The following is a 15,434-nucleotide window of genomic DNA, read 5'->3' on the forward strand; positions in this document are numbered from 1 at the left end:
TGCATTTCTTTGCATTTCCTCTTGCATGCTTATTAATAACTAAAAGACCATACTTTTACTTCCTTTAACTTAATCTACACAACAGCAGCATAGGGGAACAGGATGACCTAGTGGAAAGACCTTGGATCTAGGAGACAGAAATCCTGGTTTCTAATCCTGGCTCTGCCACTTGTCTGTTTTGTGACCTTGGGCAAGACACAACTTATCTGTGCCTCAGTTCCTTAATCTGCAAAATGGGGATTCAGTTCCTGTATCCCTCTTCCTTAGACTTTGAGCCCAGTCAATTCAATGACACCAACATCATGATTCACCCCTTAAAGAGGCCTTCACATTAAATCTATGACTTGTAAACTATATTTTAGGTGACCATTTGTCCTGGTCTAGCCAGGACAGTCTTGAGCAATTTAATAATTTTATAAAAATATGCAGTTTTCCCTGAACTGATATGGTCTTGGCTAGGCCTGTGAACCAAGTGGTAAAAACCATATTGGAATCTGCCCATGAGACTGAGAATCTGATGGGCTGGAAGAAGATTAAAAACTAAAGTGACTATTTTGCAGAAGCCCCAGTTGGTCTTATTCATGTTGAGCACTTTTACTTCCCTGTCCAGGCTGGAGGCATTCAATTTAGGTCACACGGCTTTTTGCAACATGGAGAATAGCACCCCAAAATGCCTAAGAACTTCAGCCCCACACTTGCCAATTACTTCCCTGCTCTCATGGTTGCTCAGAGGAAAAGGAAGACCCCAATCAATCAGTCAACTATGGAGTTCTTACTGTATGTAGGGCACTGTACTAAGCGCCTGAGAAAGTACAATATAACAAAGTTGGTAGACATGCTTCCTGCCCACAGTGAGCTTACAGTCTAGAGTGGGAGACAGACATTAATAATAAATAAATTATGGTTATGTACATAAGTCCTGTGAGGCTGGAGGAGTGAACAGAGGGAGCAAATCCAAGTACAAGGGTGACATGGAAGGGAGTGGGAGAGGAGGAAATGAGCACTTAGGGAAGGCCTTTTGGAGAAGATGTATCCCCAAGGCAATTAGTGTTTCTATGTCTTGGTTTTCAAAAAAATTAATGGTCAGCTTAATTGTAACTAACCTATGCGGATATTTATTTCTTAATTTGTAATGGTCCCCATCTATTTCTCCAATCCTACGTTCATTTTTTTTAATAGAACCCACCACAGAAATATTGTATCTGCTCCCAATTATTGACTTCAAATGAATTTCTAAGGTACCCTCCTTCCAGTACTATTAACCTTTAAGTTGAAAATGTTACGGTATTCTTCTGAGTGATAAACCCAAAATGAGAATTCAATTGTTGAAAGAATTATTTGAAGGTATTTTTCTTTCATTCTACTTCATGCAAAATTTGAATGCTGTCAATTAGAAAAACATCATCAACTCTTCTAAATCACTACCTCTTTGACTGGCTGCTGCTCCAGGCCTCCGGTGATTAACATCGTTTTCATCTTTTTCGAAAGGATTTTGACTGGCCAATCCAAGGAATACTGATTCCAAACAGCCCCCCACTAAAGAAACCTACTGGAAAAACGCCAGATTGGAGTGGGCCCGTGAGACTGAGAGCCTTGCGGAATGGGGACAAGAATAAAAACCAAGCAACCGTGGTCATTGGCCCCAATATCTCAACTAAACTGAAAAGACGGTAAGGACCGTTTATTTATTCTCCTGGTGAAATGCCCTGTAGAGTGGCCATTGATTTCTTATTTTCCTGGCTGTTGTTTTCTTGGAAAATCCTACATCAGTCATTTGCTTTGAGTTGGCTGGGGGATAGGGGGCAGGGTGGAGGTAATCAGGTACTACTGATAAGTTGGTTCAGCTGTCTTTTCCCATCTTTAAAATTGAAAAAAGAAAATTTCCCAGTTGGGATGGCCTTGTAGATAAAGCTTTAGGATGCTTTAGCTCACTAGTGCAGAGAGATTCTATTACTGGACTGTGAGAAGAAAGAGCTGCAGGACACTTCTGTCAAACAAAAGTAGTTACTATATGCCAAGCATTGAACTAAAACCTGGGGTAGGTACCAGATAGTCAGGTTGGACACAATTCAGAATTAGGCTCTCCTTCCCTGTTCTCCCCTCCATGGTTTGGAATTTTTGTGCCCTATTCCCCCCAACTGCCATGTGCTCTCCTCCATCCCACATTTCCCCAAATCTGCCCATCCCATTGTTCTCCCAGTCAACATGTGTGGAAGGGATGGGAGAGAAGATGGAAGGTGAGTTTGAAGGCAGGGATAGGACAGCAGGGATGTCAGTGTGAAATGACATGATCATTCTGTTCCCAGCTCCACCACTTGTCTGCTGTGTGACCTTGGGCAAGTCACAACCTCTCTGTGCCTCATTTACCTCATCTGTTAAAAAAAAAAGGGGGATTAAGCATGTGAGTCCAATTTGGGACTGGGACTGTGTCCAACCCTATTAACTTTTATCCATTCCAGGGCTTAGAAGAGTGCTTGGGACATAGTAAGCACTTAACAAGTACCATAATTATTAAATAAAAGCCTGGATAACTTAAAGGGACACAGAGGTACAAATTGGCCACTCAATTGGTTGTGTTTACTGAGCACTTACTGTGAGTCCAAACACTGTACTAAGCACATGGGAGCGTACAATAGAATTGATATACACAATCCCTGCTCTTGAGGTGTTTAAAATAAATCACTGATAGGGGAAGCAACAGAATATGAGGACATGTTCATGTGTGCTGGGAGGGCATGTCAAAGTGCTTAGTGGGTACAGACAAGTGCATAGGTGAGGCACAAGAGAGAGAGAATAGAGTAGAGAGATAAAGGTTAACTATCGAGTCTTCTTCACTTCTTAGGGCTCTTTTCGGCTTGCCTTGAGTATCAAGGATAGAGTATCTCAGACACAATGCAGGTTTTCCTTTGGCACACTTTTATTTCTATCCTTTCCACTTTTCTTCCCACTCCCACTTCCCCCCAGTCATTCACTTCCTTATCCCAACCCCAACCCCAAAGTACTTTTACCTCTTACTTGCCAGACAGAATATAAAGCTCCAGAGATTAGGTCTAAGGGCAATTTCTAATAAAGGTTATACTTGAATGTTACTGGACAACTATTACAGTGTTGGGCAGATCCCCCCATCTCCTTGACCTAGTCCAAAGGCAAGATTTGGGACAGGGATTGTCAGTATTAGTTGAATTAGGGTTTTTTTAGAAAAGAGAAACTTGCTTGTTAGTGATACGTTCACTGTTTCTCATGATTTCTTCCCCAGTAGGAGACTTTGAAGAATAAATAAGCTTTCTTTGTCAGCTTCCTGCACTTCCTCTACCATAGCCCGGGAACTGCTCTGGCAGTTCCACACTAATTTTCCACACTAATTTTCTCTACCTTCCAAACTCCAACAAATTTTATTTCCAGTGAAGTTAAAGTTTGCCACCCCAAGGTGAAACCATTCTGTTTTATGGTCTCCAGTGAATGGGGAGGAGGAAACACAAGGTGGGAGAGAGATAGGGACAAGGTAAAGTAAAAGTTGCTTGTTTAGGATTTTCTCTAGGCTGGGTTTCCATAGAGAAACCCAGTGAAAAACAATTCTCTCTGCCTCCAGTGCTCTCCCAGGTTTGTCACCACCTGGGGACAACAGAGTGGAAGTCATTGCTCTCTAGTTGACAGATTGTGATTGATTTTTCATCTATGTAACTTAACCTTGTAGTATTCATTCGCTGACTATTGAGAAATAGTTCTTGAAATATGTATAGTGAGAGTCAAGATTCACATTTAGTATCCCGACTATTTAAAGATGGAGTCGCTGATGGAGTCAGAAATAATTTGGATTTAAACATTTCTTTAATATCTCTGAGGAAACTTCTGATTACTATTAATACAGATACTATATTCTGAATACTATTATTCATAATTGCATTTTTAAATAATAAATCATTATTAAGCACTTAGTTTGGGCAAAGCATTATACTAAGCATAGAGGAAAGGTTCTAGGATAATAATTCACACCCAATCCTGGCCCACTGGGGATTTTCAATCTTAAAAGAAGATTTTACATCTAGTGAATATAAAAAACAAATTATATTTCAAAAAAAGTCAAATCAAAGATGTTAACCAGTTAAGTAACTGTACCACTTGGCCAGGAAGTCCACTGAGGAAGTCAGCACAGAACTGTTTGGGTTTTTATACTCTATGCCACATATGCTTGTTTTTCCCTCCACTGTTATCTGGATGTGAGTAAATCCCTGGTCATGAGGTCCCCTGTTGATTAATTTAGAGAGGACCGAAGTGAGGAATTTTGCTTCCTAACACGACAGCAGCTTCGATTAGCCTGGACTGAGGGGAAAGTAATGAGGCAGGTAGGAATGCTTAGTGGTCCCATAGGCTGGAAATCCAATTTGGATTTTGATTGAACTTTTTTGGTTAGGATTTTTTTAAAGCTACTAGCTAGCCTTTGTTAGTATTTATTATGTTTTAAAAACAATTCTGGGTAACACAGGCCATGAATTTATAGTAATTACTTTCTGGGTTATAATTGTACAATCCCCAGTTTTCACTGTAATCTGTGGGCAATTATTCAAAATGAGGTTTGAAGCTTTGAAATATTTAATTAAAAATACACTTTTGAAAAAAAAATTTAATTGTTCTGCCTCCTTGCAAATAAAACCTTGAGACACCATTCTCAGGAAAAAACATTGATTTAACCATCATGTGCACATGAATAAGATCTGTACAAATAATCAAAAGCTACACAGGGGGAAAGGACCTTCTGTGTTTTTATTACTATGACAAAAAGATTCATAGAGCATTGAAAAGCTGTGATGTAAAGAATAAGTTAAATACATTGTTTCTCATATTGTTAGCAGAGATAGTACCTTTTGACCTTTCTTTTAAGATTTTTTTGAACATTTAAGGCTGCTCATAATAGTTTAATATTACTTTCTTCACATTGATTAAATACACTTCATACATCACTGAACAATGAGGAACATTCAGATAGGCTGTCTGCTGAACTGCCTGTAAAGATGATAAAGTAAAAAATTAATCTTCAAAGTAAAGTCAAGCCTGAAATTGAAATCTCTGACGCATACATTTCATAATTAGCTCATTTTACTAGATATAAAGTGTAAGTATACTGCCCTTAAAATAATCCAAATCTTTTATTTTTTTTAAATAAAAAGTTAGCAAATAGCCCCCAACTTTTAGGCCTTTATTTGCACACTAGCTAATATTCAATATAATATAAATGAGTGAGCTTGTTTTAATGCATTTTCAAACTTTTTGAATTTCATATTTCAATTATGTCATTGCAAGAATCCATTTGAATTTCTTTTCTTCCTTTTCAGCTGATTCACTGTAATTAATAGCAACACAGCAATTGTGATTTTCCATAAGTGCAAAGGTTAAATGTAGTTAAGGCACCACAGCTACTTAAAGAAATAATAATCATTTGAATCCCACAGGCCCTTTATTTTCAGTCTTGTTTCTGTTGGAGATTCTATGCAAAAAAACAGGCAAAGGAGAGAGACAGAGAATGAATGCTGGGAGATAGAAGCCCAGTTGAGACTTTTTGCTTTTACCCATACCTCTCCCCCTCTCTGTCTCTTTTTTTAGTGGTATTTGCTAAGCACTTACTATTTGCTGGGCACATAAGTGATGGGGTAATACAAGCTAATTGAGTTGGACCCAGTCCTTGACCCACATGAGGCTCACGGTCTTCTTAATTTCCATTTTATAGATGTGGTAACTGAGGCACAGGTAATTTAAATAACTTGCCCAAGATCACACAGCAGACAAGTGGCAGAATGCGATTCGAGCTTAGCTCCTCTCTGACTCCCAGGCCCACGATCTTTCCACTAAGCCACGCCACTTCCAAAGAGATGCTCCTTTTTTGATTGCAACACACTCTGGTGGTCTCTCCTTGGGCAATTGAAATTCAGTTTTTCAGCTGAGATGCAAAATGTGTGACGCTTTGTTCTACTTAAAGCATTTCCTCTATCCTTCTTGCTTTGGGTTTCACAGTATGTCCCATGAAAGGAAGTTGCAATGAGGTGGTCTCTTCAGTGGTAGGAGACACATTTGATATGGAGTACAGCTTGTAAACGATGCTGTCAGACCTGTCCAAGTATCTGATGTGGTTTTTGTGTGGGGTTCAGGTTTCACAGATGAATAGACGTTGGCTAGGATTACAACTCTGTAGACCGTTGGTTTGGTCTGGAGCCTAATTTCAAGCTATCGCCATACTTTTTGGAAAGTTTCCCAAAGGATGTGCTGGCCTTTGTGATTGAGTTAACCACTTTCTTATCTACAATTATGTCATTGTGCAATAGACTGTAGAGGCATTGTATTCTCCCAAGAGCTTAGTACACTGTTCTATGAATATTAAGTGCTCCATAAATACCATTGATTCATAGGTAAAGGGGTTTCTGAAAATTCTGGGAAGAAGGGAGGGATCAAGTGTTTTGACAACATGTAGAGGGATAGGGACAGAAGCACAAGATGAGGGGGTAGATCTAATTTAATTACATTTAATTAAAATACTTTATAAGTATCCCATTTTGCTAAGTAAAGTGATGGAATGCAAGGCTTGATCAATTATGACATATTGGGGTAAATCAGAAAGAAAGTTGACAGTGAATTAAAGCTCTTTAATCATAATCTGCTCCATTTATTTTAGAAATGTTGAGCTAGAAAAAGAACTGAAAATAAAGGAGAATTTAAAAAGCATTTCTGATGAAGACTCTAAATTTGAAACACACAAAACTGAATTTCAGCACTTTTTGAACAGGTAAATATAACTCTTTATCTAAACAGATTGTGCACATCAGTGAAACTGATAACATTTAGAAATTGAAGGTAATTTTTCTTTTTCATTTGGGGAGAAAAAGTAACAACTACTTCGCAAGTATTCATGGTGTGAATCAATCTATAATAAAAGTTAACTTCGACTCTTTTTTTTTCATTTGGTTGGCTAAAACATGATTTATTTTCTGCAACCCAAATTGAGTCTTGTCAACACTCTAAGCTCCTTGTGGACAGGGAATGTGTCTACCACTCTATTGTAGTATACTCTCTCAAGTACTTAGTACAGTGCTCTGCACACAGTGACCACTCAATAAATGTCGTTGATTGATTTCTCTAAGTTCTTCTTTCATTCAGAACTAGAACTGGTTAACTGGTTTCCATTTTATGGGGTTTCTTTGAACCATTTTTATAATTTCAAACTACATTTTTCTTCAAATTGATGGTCAATTAATGGCATTCATTTATTTATCAATCAATCAGTGGTATTTATTAAGCATTTACTCTGTGTGTGCAGAGCACTGTACTAAGCTCTTGAGAGTACAATATAACAGTTACCGTCTAGAAGAGGAGGTAGACAATAAGAAAAAAAATTATGGGTATGTACATAAGTGCTATGGGGCTGAGTGTGGGGTGAGTAAAGGATACAAATCCAAGAAAGAGGGTGATGCAGAAGGGAGAGGAAATGTAAGAATTTAAGCACATTGTGGGCAGGGAATGTGTCTATTGTAGTGTTATACTGTACTTTCCCAAGAGTTCAGTACAGTGCTCTGCACACAGTAAGTGCTTAAGAAATACAATTGATTGACTATTGAGTGCTAGACAGTGTACTGAGTACTTGGTAGAGTGCATAATAGCAAGACACATATTGCCTGCCCTCTAGGATCTTACAGCCTAATGGGATGGGAGACAAAGTTTTTTGAGGAAGTGAAAGCCAAGTATAAAGCAGGAAGCAGTACAAGCACATTGGATGAAACCAAACAAATAACTGATGTACAAGAAAAATATATATAGCTAAATAAGGATTCTTACGTGAATGCCGAGGGTAGGATTAAAATACACAGGGGCTAAGGGTGTGTGTTGCTCTGACATGACTGGGATTATGTGAATTAATTGGGGAGGGCTTCCAGGAGGAAGTGGGACTTTTGTAGAAGAGCTTTAAACATGGGGAGAGATGTGGTCCTGTGGATTTATGGGGAGAAGAGATTTTCAAGCTAGGGAACAGTATGATCTAAGGGTCGGAGGCATGAGAGTCAAGAGTAAAGCATAGTTAGAAAGTAGAATTGGGAGGAATGACAAGTTTGAGCTGGGAAGTAGTGGAAGAAAAGAGCCAGCCTATAGGTAGGATGAAGAGAGTTGGTGGAAATGCTTGAAGCCATTTAGTATTTGGAGTTTAATTTGGTCTAAGCCTTAGTGGCAAAGTCACATAGCTGTCCTATAAATTAAACTATGTTGGATTGGTGAGTTATCTCGAGTTCTCAGAATTTAATGTGAACATAAATCAAAGTACTAAATATGTATTTTTGCTCTGCAAAATGTACTGCCTCTTCACGTCAAAGCAAAAATACTTTATGAAGCTATAGGGAAAATGATATGAAAATCTGCACTTGGGATTATATATCACATTTTTAAGTGCACCTATTTCATGTGCAGTTACTGTCCTTTTTATATGCAAACCGGTATTTCTGAACCTGTACCAAATCAGCTCCTCTGGCATGTCTTTCCTTGATGCATGCACCCCGTCCTCTTTAAACCAGCCAAGGATAAATGAACAAACCATCTTCATCAGCATGAGGAGTAATCAGAGTCAAGGCCTAGATTTGCTGCAGTGTAGAAATGCAATATTTGCTAGTCTAAGTCTTCTTTGTGACTTGAGATGGGTATGATCATTAGTGTGTATCTGTTTTACAGGTGTACTGCAGTTTTGAACTTGCCTTCTGCTGCTAGGAGGCTGTTCAACGAAGAAGGGACAGAAGTCTTTCTTTTGAAGGATCTTCAGCGAGATGACCTGGTAAAAAAAAAAAAAAATCAGGCGAAGGATATTTTAGAAAACGAAAAGTGCTGCCTAAAGCAGAACGCCTACATTGGTTGAAAATGAGAGCCGGTTGCTAACTTCCTATTGAATTTTTGCACACTGCTGTTGTGGATGGCCTTATTCAGGCCTCACCTTTGGGACTGAGGGATCCTCCCCAACTCCCAAGGGTGCAGGAGGCAGGGCTGTCTCTTTCTGTAACTATCGGAAGGCTTGAGTTTCTGCTCAAATGGTTCAATTGGGAAATCACAGAACACTGTGGGCCGGGAACATATCTACCAACTCTGTTATATTGTACTCTCTCATGTGCTTAGTACAGTGCTCTGCAAACAGTAAGTGCTCAATAGATACCATCAATTGATTGATGAATAAATGCAGTTCTACCACTCAGGGACAAACACACCAACACAGGTCTTTATAGTGCCTAAATAGACCTCATCCAAAACTAACCATTGCTTATATGTGTTGATTTCTGTCCCTGCTGGTGAAAAATGATTCTGACTTTACCTCTTTTTCCATAGGAGATAGACCATTTGTCTCTTAGGAAATCTTACCATTGCTGCCCTTTAACTCTGCTCTTTGCTGTCCAACAGAAGTGTACAGAAATGTCCAAGGCCCTTAGGGTTATCTTAGAATCAGGGAGCATTTTGACTATTATTTATGGGAGTCTTTCTACTTTTATTGAGACCACCTTCACCCTCATTGTTGACTTGTCTTCAGGAATAGATAGCAGGAGGAAGGTGGGCGTAATTTTTCTCCATCAGAGAAACACTCTAGGTTAGGAGTTGGGCAGACTAGCATCCAATATAATCACAGTAAGCTGTGTGGTGGGTGTTTGGCCACATGAAAGTCTGAACCTGACCCTTTTTAATGTGTGTGGTTCCCTGACAGAATGTGCATTAGGAATCAAAGATGTGGTCTTTGCCTTTGAGAAGCTTGAATCGGATGGATTTGTGGATAAGGCATGTTTAACATTGTTCTTTCACAACTAAGAATTATGTATAGTTTTGAAAGTGGGATCTATTGATAAACATCACCAACATCCATTGTTGAAAAACTTCCAGATTCATTTATTCACTTCAGTCCATGCTAAATAAGGTCATACTAAATAAGGTCGCTTTGTGAGCCTGGCTCTGTTGTAAGATAGCGGAAACCGACTGAAGCAAATGTGTATTTAATACAACATTTCTTTGCTAGGTGTATGTTTCGTGTGGAGAACCGTGGGTCAACCCTCATTGGTCCATTGTTCAGCAGAGAAAGAGGCTCATCCTTGATCACTTATTGTCAGATCTATCTGCCATCCGTGTCTTCTGCAGCCTGCGGAAGGATGAGGGTAAGCTCCAGCATTATTTCATATCCTCCTGCTGTCACACAGTTCAAACATGCTTGGCTGAGAGCCAAGGATGAGATGCATAATGTTGATTCTCCTTTGGGCTGTTATCAGTAGAGGTACCCAGGAGGGATTGGCAGGTTCAAATGTATGTAGGAGATTCTGTGACTGGAATACAAGTCTTGGTTCATGCGATTTGTATTTCCCAAAGCTCCAGCAATCTACCTTTGGGAGCTGTGGAAGAGAGAGCAAACTCCTGTGTTCCCTCCCTGGTTGTCCCTTGAAACTGATTTCTGCCTGCCCAACATGGAGATTTGCCAGTTGGTAGCAGTCTAAACTTCATCTCCTGGATTGTTATTTTGGGATTTGCAAGGACAAGTGAATCTACTCAAAATAATTGAGTGGTCAAATTTCTTGTTTTCTAAAAGAACAATTACTTCTAAAGTAAAAATGATATTCTGTGCAGGCATACTGTATGTTAACACTTGTAATGGTTTTCTGAGCCAAGTGAGAAAATAAAATAATTCGAATCAGGTAGAATTTCCTGACTTTCCTTTCAGAGTTGCAAAGTCTGACCTTAATACATTGAGTATGGTAGAGAAGCAACGTGCCGTAATGGATAAAGTGTGGGCCTGGGGACCAGAGGACCTGGGTTCTAATATCAGTACTGACACTTTTCCTGCTGTGTGATCTTGGGCAAGTCACTTAACAACTATGACTCAGTTTTCTCAACTGTAAAATGGGAATTCAGTATCTGTTGTCACACCTACTCGACTCTGAGCCCCATGTGGGACAGGGATTGTGTCCCAACTGATTACCCTGTAAATACCCCAGAATTTAGAACTGTGCTTGATTCATTCATTCATTCAATAGTATTTATTGAGCGCTTACTATGTGCAGAGCACTGTACTAAGCACTTGGAATGAACAAGTCGGCAACAGATAGAGACAGTCCCTGCCGTTTGATGGGCTTACAGTCTAATCGGGGGAGATGGACAGACAAGAACAATGGCAATAAATAGAGTCGAGGGGAAGAACATCTCGTAAAAACAATGGCAACTAAATAGAATCGAGGCGATGTACATTTCATTAACAAAATAAATAGGGTAATGAAAATATATACAGTTGAGCGGACGAGTACAGTGCTGAGGGGATGGGAAGGGAGAGGGGGAGGAGCAGAGGGAAAGGGGGGAAAAGAGGGTTTAGCTGTGGAGAGGTGAAGGGGGGGTGGTAGAGGGAGTAGAGGGAGAAGAGGAGCTCAGTCTGGGAAGGCCTCTTGGAGGAGGTGAGTTTTAAGTAGGGTTTTGAAGAGGGGAAGAGAATCAGTTTCGCGGAGGTGAGGAGGGAGGGCGTTCCAGGACCGTGGGAGGACATGGCCCAGGGGTTGACGGCGGGATAGGCGAGACTGAGTGATGGTGAGGAGATGGGCGGCAGAGGAGCGGAGCGTGCGGGGTGGGCGGTAGAAAGAGAGAAGGGAGGAGAGGTAGGAAGGGGCAAGGTGATGTAGAGCCTTGAAGCCTAGAGTGAGGAGTTTTTGTTTGGAGCGGAGGTTGATAGGCAATCACTGGAGGTGTTTAAGAAGGGGAGTGACATGCCCAGATCGTTTCTGCAGGAAGATGAGCCGGGCAGTGGAGTGAAGAATAGACTGGAGCGGGGCGAGAGAGGAGGAAGGGAGGTCAGAGAGAAGGCTGACGCAGTAGTCTAGCTGGGATATAACGAGAGCCCGTAGCAGTAAGGTAGCCGTTTGGGTGGAGAGGAAAGGGCGGATCTTGGCGATATTGTAACGGTGAAACCGGCAGGTCTTGGTAATGGATAGGATGTGTGTGTGTAACGGATAGGATTGCATGTATATCAAACTTTTTGTTTGATACATACCAAACAAATAACAAACCCATACCAAAATAACAAAATAAATAACAAATGACGATGATGGTATTTGTTAAGCGCTTACTATGTGCCAAGCAGTGTTCTAAGTGCTGGGGTAGATACAAGCTAATCAGGTTGTCACACGTGGGGCTCACAATCTTAATCCCCATTTTACAGATGAGGTAGCTGAGGCATAGAGAAGTTAAGTGACTAGCCCAAAATCATGCAACTAACAAGTATCAGAGCCGGGATTAGAACCCACTACCTCTGACTCCCAAGCCCGTGCTCTTTCCACTAAGCCATGCTGCTTCTCAAATACAAATAACAAATACAAATACAAAAACAAATAGAAATAACAAATACCAAACCAAGAAGCCATTGCAAAGATTGGAACTATCTCAATCATTTATCTATCTCAGAGAACTGAGAACTGAGAACTATCTCAGTCCATTATTAATATAATAATAATACTAGTAATAATAAAAAATGATGTTAAGCGCCTTCTATGTGTTAAGCACTGTTCTAAGCCCTGGGGTAGAACTATCTCAATCATTCTCATTATTTTTGACACTAAGAAATCTTGCTTTGCTGTTTTCTTGATGTACTCCATTTTAGATAAGCAGAGTGGCCCAGTGGAAAAAGCATAGAGGAGAACTGAGTTGTAATCCCTGTTTTGCCACTTTCCTGCTGTTTGACTTTGGGTCACTCACTTAACTTTTCTGCCCTCAGTTTCCTCATTTGTAAAAGGGGGATTAAATACTTTTTCTTCCCCTTTATACTGTGAGCCCTATAGTGAACATGATTGTACTGTATTTTCTCCATGGTCAGCGTAGTGCTTGGCAGCATGTAGTAACCACTTACAAACCTCATAATTATTACTATTATCTTAGACATCTTAGGTAAGAGAGCTGTATCTCACAAATCAAAAGGTGGAGGTGAGCAAAATGAGAATAGAGACAGGTTTCATTTTTGCCATTAATTATCACCTGATTGTTGGAGAACTGGGAGATTCCTCAAAGCTATTTCTAAAGAAATTCACATCTCTCTGAAATCTTCCAAACATTCTTCCCCCTTGACTGTGCATATTATTGAATTTCTTCAAATTCAGTAATCATGTCCAAAATGTGTTTGCAGCTAATAGATTAAAAACTTCACTTTGCATTTCTCCCCAGTTCTTGTTTTAGACGTCTACAGGGACATTGTGGCTGGAGCGAAGCTAGTTGTACGTAAACCTGTAGAAGCTTTTGGAGAAGAAATGCAAAGTAAAGACCCAACTGAAAAGCTCACTGAAGAAATTGGTGAGAAAACAGAAGATGGTGCTGACGAAGTTCTGTAAGTAGTCAAAATGTTCAGAAGATTTTACTTTTGATGGAATGCAAATTATAGAGCCAGAGAAATTATAAATAAGTCGTCATAGAGTGCCCATATTTGGCCTTTCATTTCAAGCTCCAGTAGATTCTTTTGAAATTGCTGATGGGTTAACTATTAAAACTGTTGAGTTACTCAAGGCCATAGAGTCTGATGGCCATAGAGTCTGATTCAGTCCAGCCATCCTACTTCTCCTTTGTTTGGGATCGATATTTTCACCCTTAATTCTGACTCTGACCCATTATTCTTGTCTCAAAGACCATGCTCCTTCTTAACTCACCCTGATGGAAGAGTATCACTTTCTTAGCTTGTTTGTATTTTTGAAATGTAGATCTAATTACACCAAGGATTTATATTTTGGGAATTAAGCCAAGTCCACTATAAAGAAGTCCTTAAATTCTGTTATGGAATTATTTGCTGTTGAGTCTACTTGAAAGTGAGGTCCCTTTGCCTAGATCATGAAGATGCTTGAGTTCCCAGACCCCTCCCAGGTGTAATATAAACAGACATCTCCAAATGGGTGGGGATGTCACCCTATTCAGATTTCTAACATGTCACCTGAAAACACAGGACCCATTAGTGTCAATATAATAATAATAATACTAGTAATAATAAAAAATGATGTTAAGCGCCTTCTATGTGTTAAGCACTGTTCTAAGCCCTGGGGTAAGTACAAGCTAATCAGGTCGGAAACAGTCGCTGTCCCACATGGGCCTCTCAGTCTTAATCCCCATTTTACAGATGAGGGAAACTGAGGCCCAGAGAAGTGAAGTGACTTGCCCAAGGTCACACAGTAGACAAGTGGCAGAGTAAGAATAAGAACCCAGGGCATGCCTCCCATGCCCATGCTCTATCCACTAGGCCAAACTGCTTCCCTAATTTTGGATGGATTGATGAGAGACGACCCAAGAGGAACACAGCCATAGCAGTGAGAGAGGTAGTTTGGCAGTAAGGAGGAGGAGGAAGTGAAGACAGTATTGACTATCCTTGTTTGTCAGTGCCATCATGATCATGGCTGACTTAGATTATCTTGGGGCCATTCATGTGGGGAGAAACCCCTTTCACACATGGCCCTAAAATCTGTGTTTATCAGAGCTGCAAAGATGCACTGTTATTTACCTTGGTGATTGGGTAGGCGTAGTAATACTCCCTGAAAGAATACAGAAACCTCTAGCTTTTAGGGCACCTGTCTAGCATTGACAAGGGACAAGGAAACCTGCTTCACTGAAAAGATGTCGGGAAGGTTCTTTGGCTAGATGATGCTAGAGTTTAAATCCTCAGCAGAGGAATATTTGAAAGTCTATCTCTTGGTCAGATAGATTACACAATGAGCCATGATAGCAACATTATTTTTAAAAGGGGTCAAAAGCCAGGATATTTTTAAGATGTTTCCTTGAGAAAGTCATTCATTTTCCTTTCCCATGAGCTTCATGACAGGACAAAATTTAGGGTGGCTCTTCCTAAGTATACCCACTGTACGTATTCAATTTAACAGAGGACTGCTTTGCCACCTCTTTTTAGATGCCGTCGAGTCGTTTCCAATTCACGGCGACTTTATGGTTCTTTTTCCACAGAGTTTTGTGGGTGAAAACTACAGAAGTGGTTTACAATGCCACCTTCTGTGCAGTAAAAACTTAACTCTCTGCCATTGTCTTTGATCAAGGTTTTGATAATTGATCATCCACCTTTGAGTCTTTCCCATGCCGCTGCTGCCCAGAACAGGTGAACTAACTTTGTCTGATGCTTCGACTTAGACATTTCCACCATGGGTAACCCTGATGACACAGTCTCTCTCAATGGCATGACTCTAAACTTCATTAGCATATGCAAACTCTCCTGCCATGGCGAGGTGTTGATTTGTAGGAAAGACTATGAATCAACCACCTATCTTTATCTTTGCCTCCTATCTCTACCTTTACCATGACACTTATATGAAAGCCAAGTTGCCATTTCACAATTTTGGAGCTCAGGGAGCTTTCCCTTTATTCCCCTTAACAGGATATCAGGGCAATCAGCTTTCTTATAGCTGAGAATGGATGATTTTTTAAATCTA

The 15,434-nt window shown here is 40.1% G+C and overlaps 1 protein-coding gene and 1 long non-coding RNA gene across 3 annotated transcripts in view; one reads left to right on the forward strand and one right to left on the reverse strand.

Annotated features, from left to right (window-relative positions):
• DCDC1 (doublecortin domain containing 1) overlaps nucleotides 1–15,434 on the forward strand; it is a 406,529-nt gene that overhangs the window by 334,051 nt on the left and 57,044 nt on the right. The window contains exons 22-26 of the mRNA XM_029060915.2: nucleotides 1,489–1,670; nucleotides 6,662–6,772; nucleotides 8,698–8,797; nucleotides 10,016–10,151; nucleotides 13,186–13,345. Of these exons, the coding sequence (XP_028916748.1) occupies nucleotides 1,489–1,670; nucleotides 6,662–6,772; nucleotides 8,698–8,797; nucleotides 10,016–10,151; nucleotides 13,186–13,345 (689 nt within the window). The remainder of the gene's footprint in view (nucleotides 1–1,488; nucleotides 1,671–6,661; nucleotides 6,773–8,697; nucleotides 8,798–10,015; nucleotides 10,152–13,185; nucleotides 13,346–15,434) is intronic.
• The window catches only part of LOC114810194, a 274,482-nt gene continuing 267,768 nt past the window's right edge, over nucleotides 8,721–15,434 (reverse strand). For both annotated transcript variants that reach the window (XR_003757919.2, XR_003757918.2), the window contains exon 5: nucleotides 8,721–8,794. This is a non-coding gene — a long non-coding RNA (uncharacterized LOC114810194). The remainder of the gene's footprint in view (nucleotides 8,795–15,434) is intronic.

Source organism: Ornithorhynchus anatinus, chromosome 3, assembly GCF_004115215.2.
Source record: "Ornithorhynchus anatinus isolate Pmale09 chromosome 3, mOrnAna1.pri.v4, whole genome shotgun sequence".
Lineage (NCBI taxonomy): Eukaryota > Metazoa > Chordata > Mammalia > Monotremata > Ornithorhynchidae > Ornithorhynchus > Ornithorhynchus anatinus.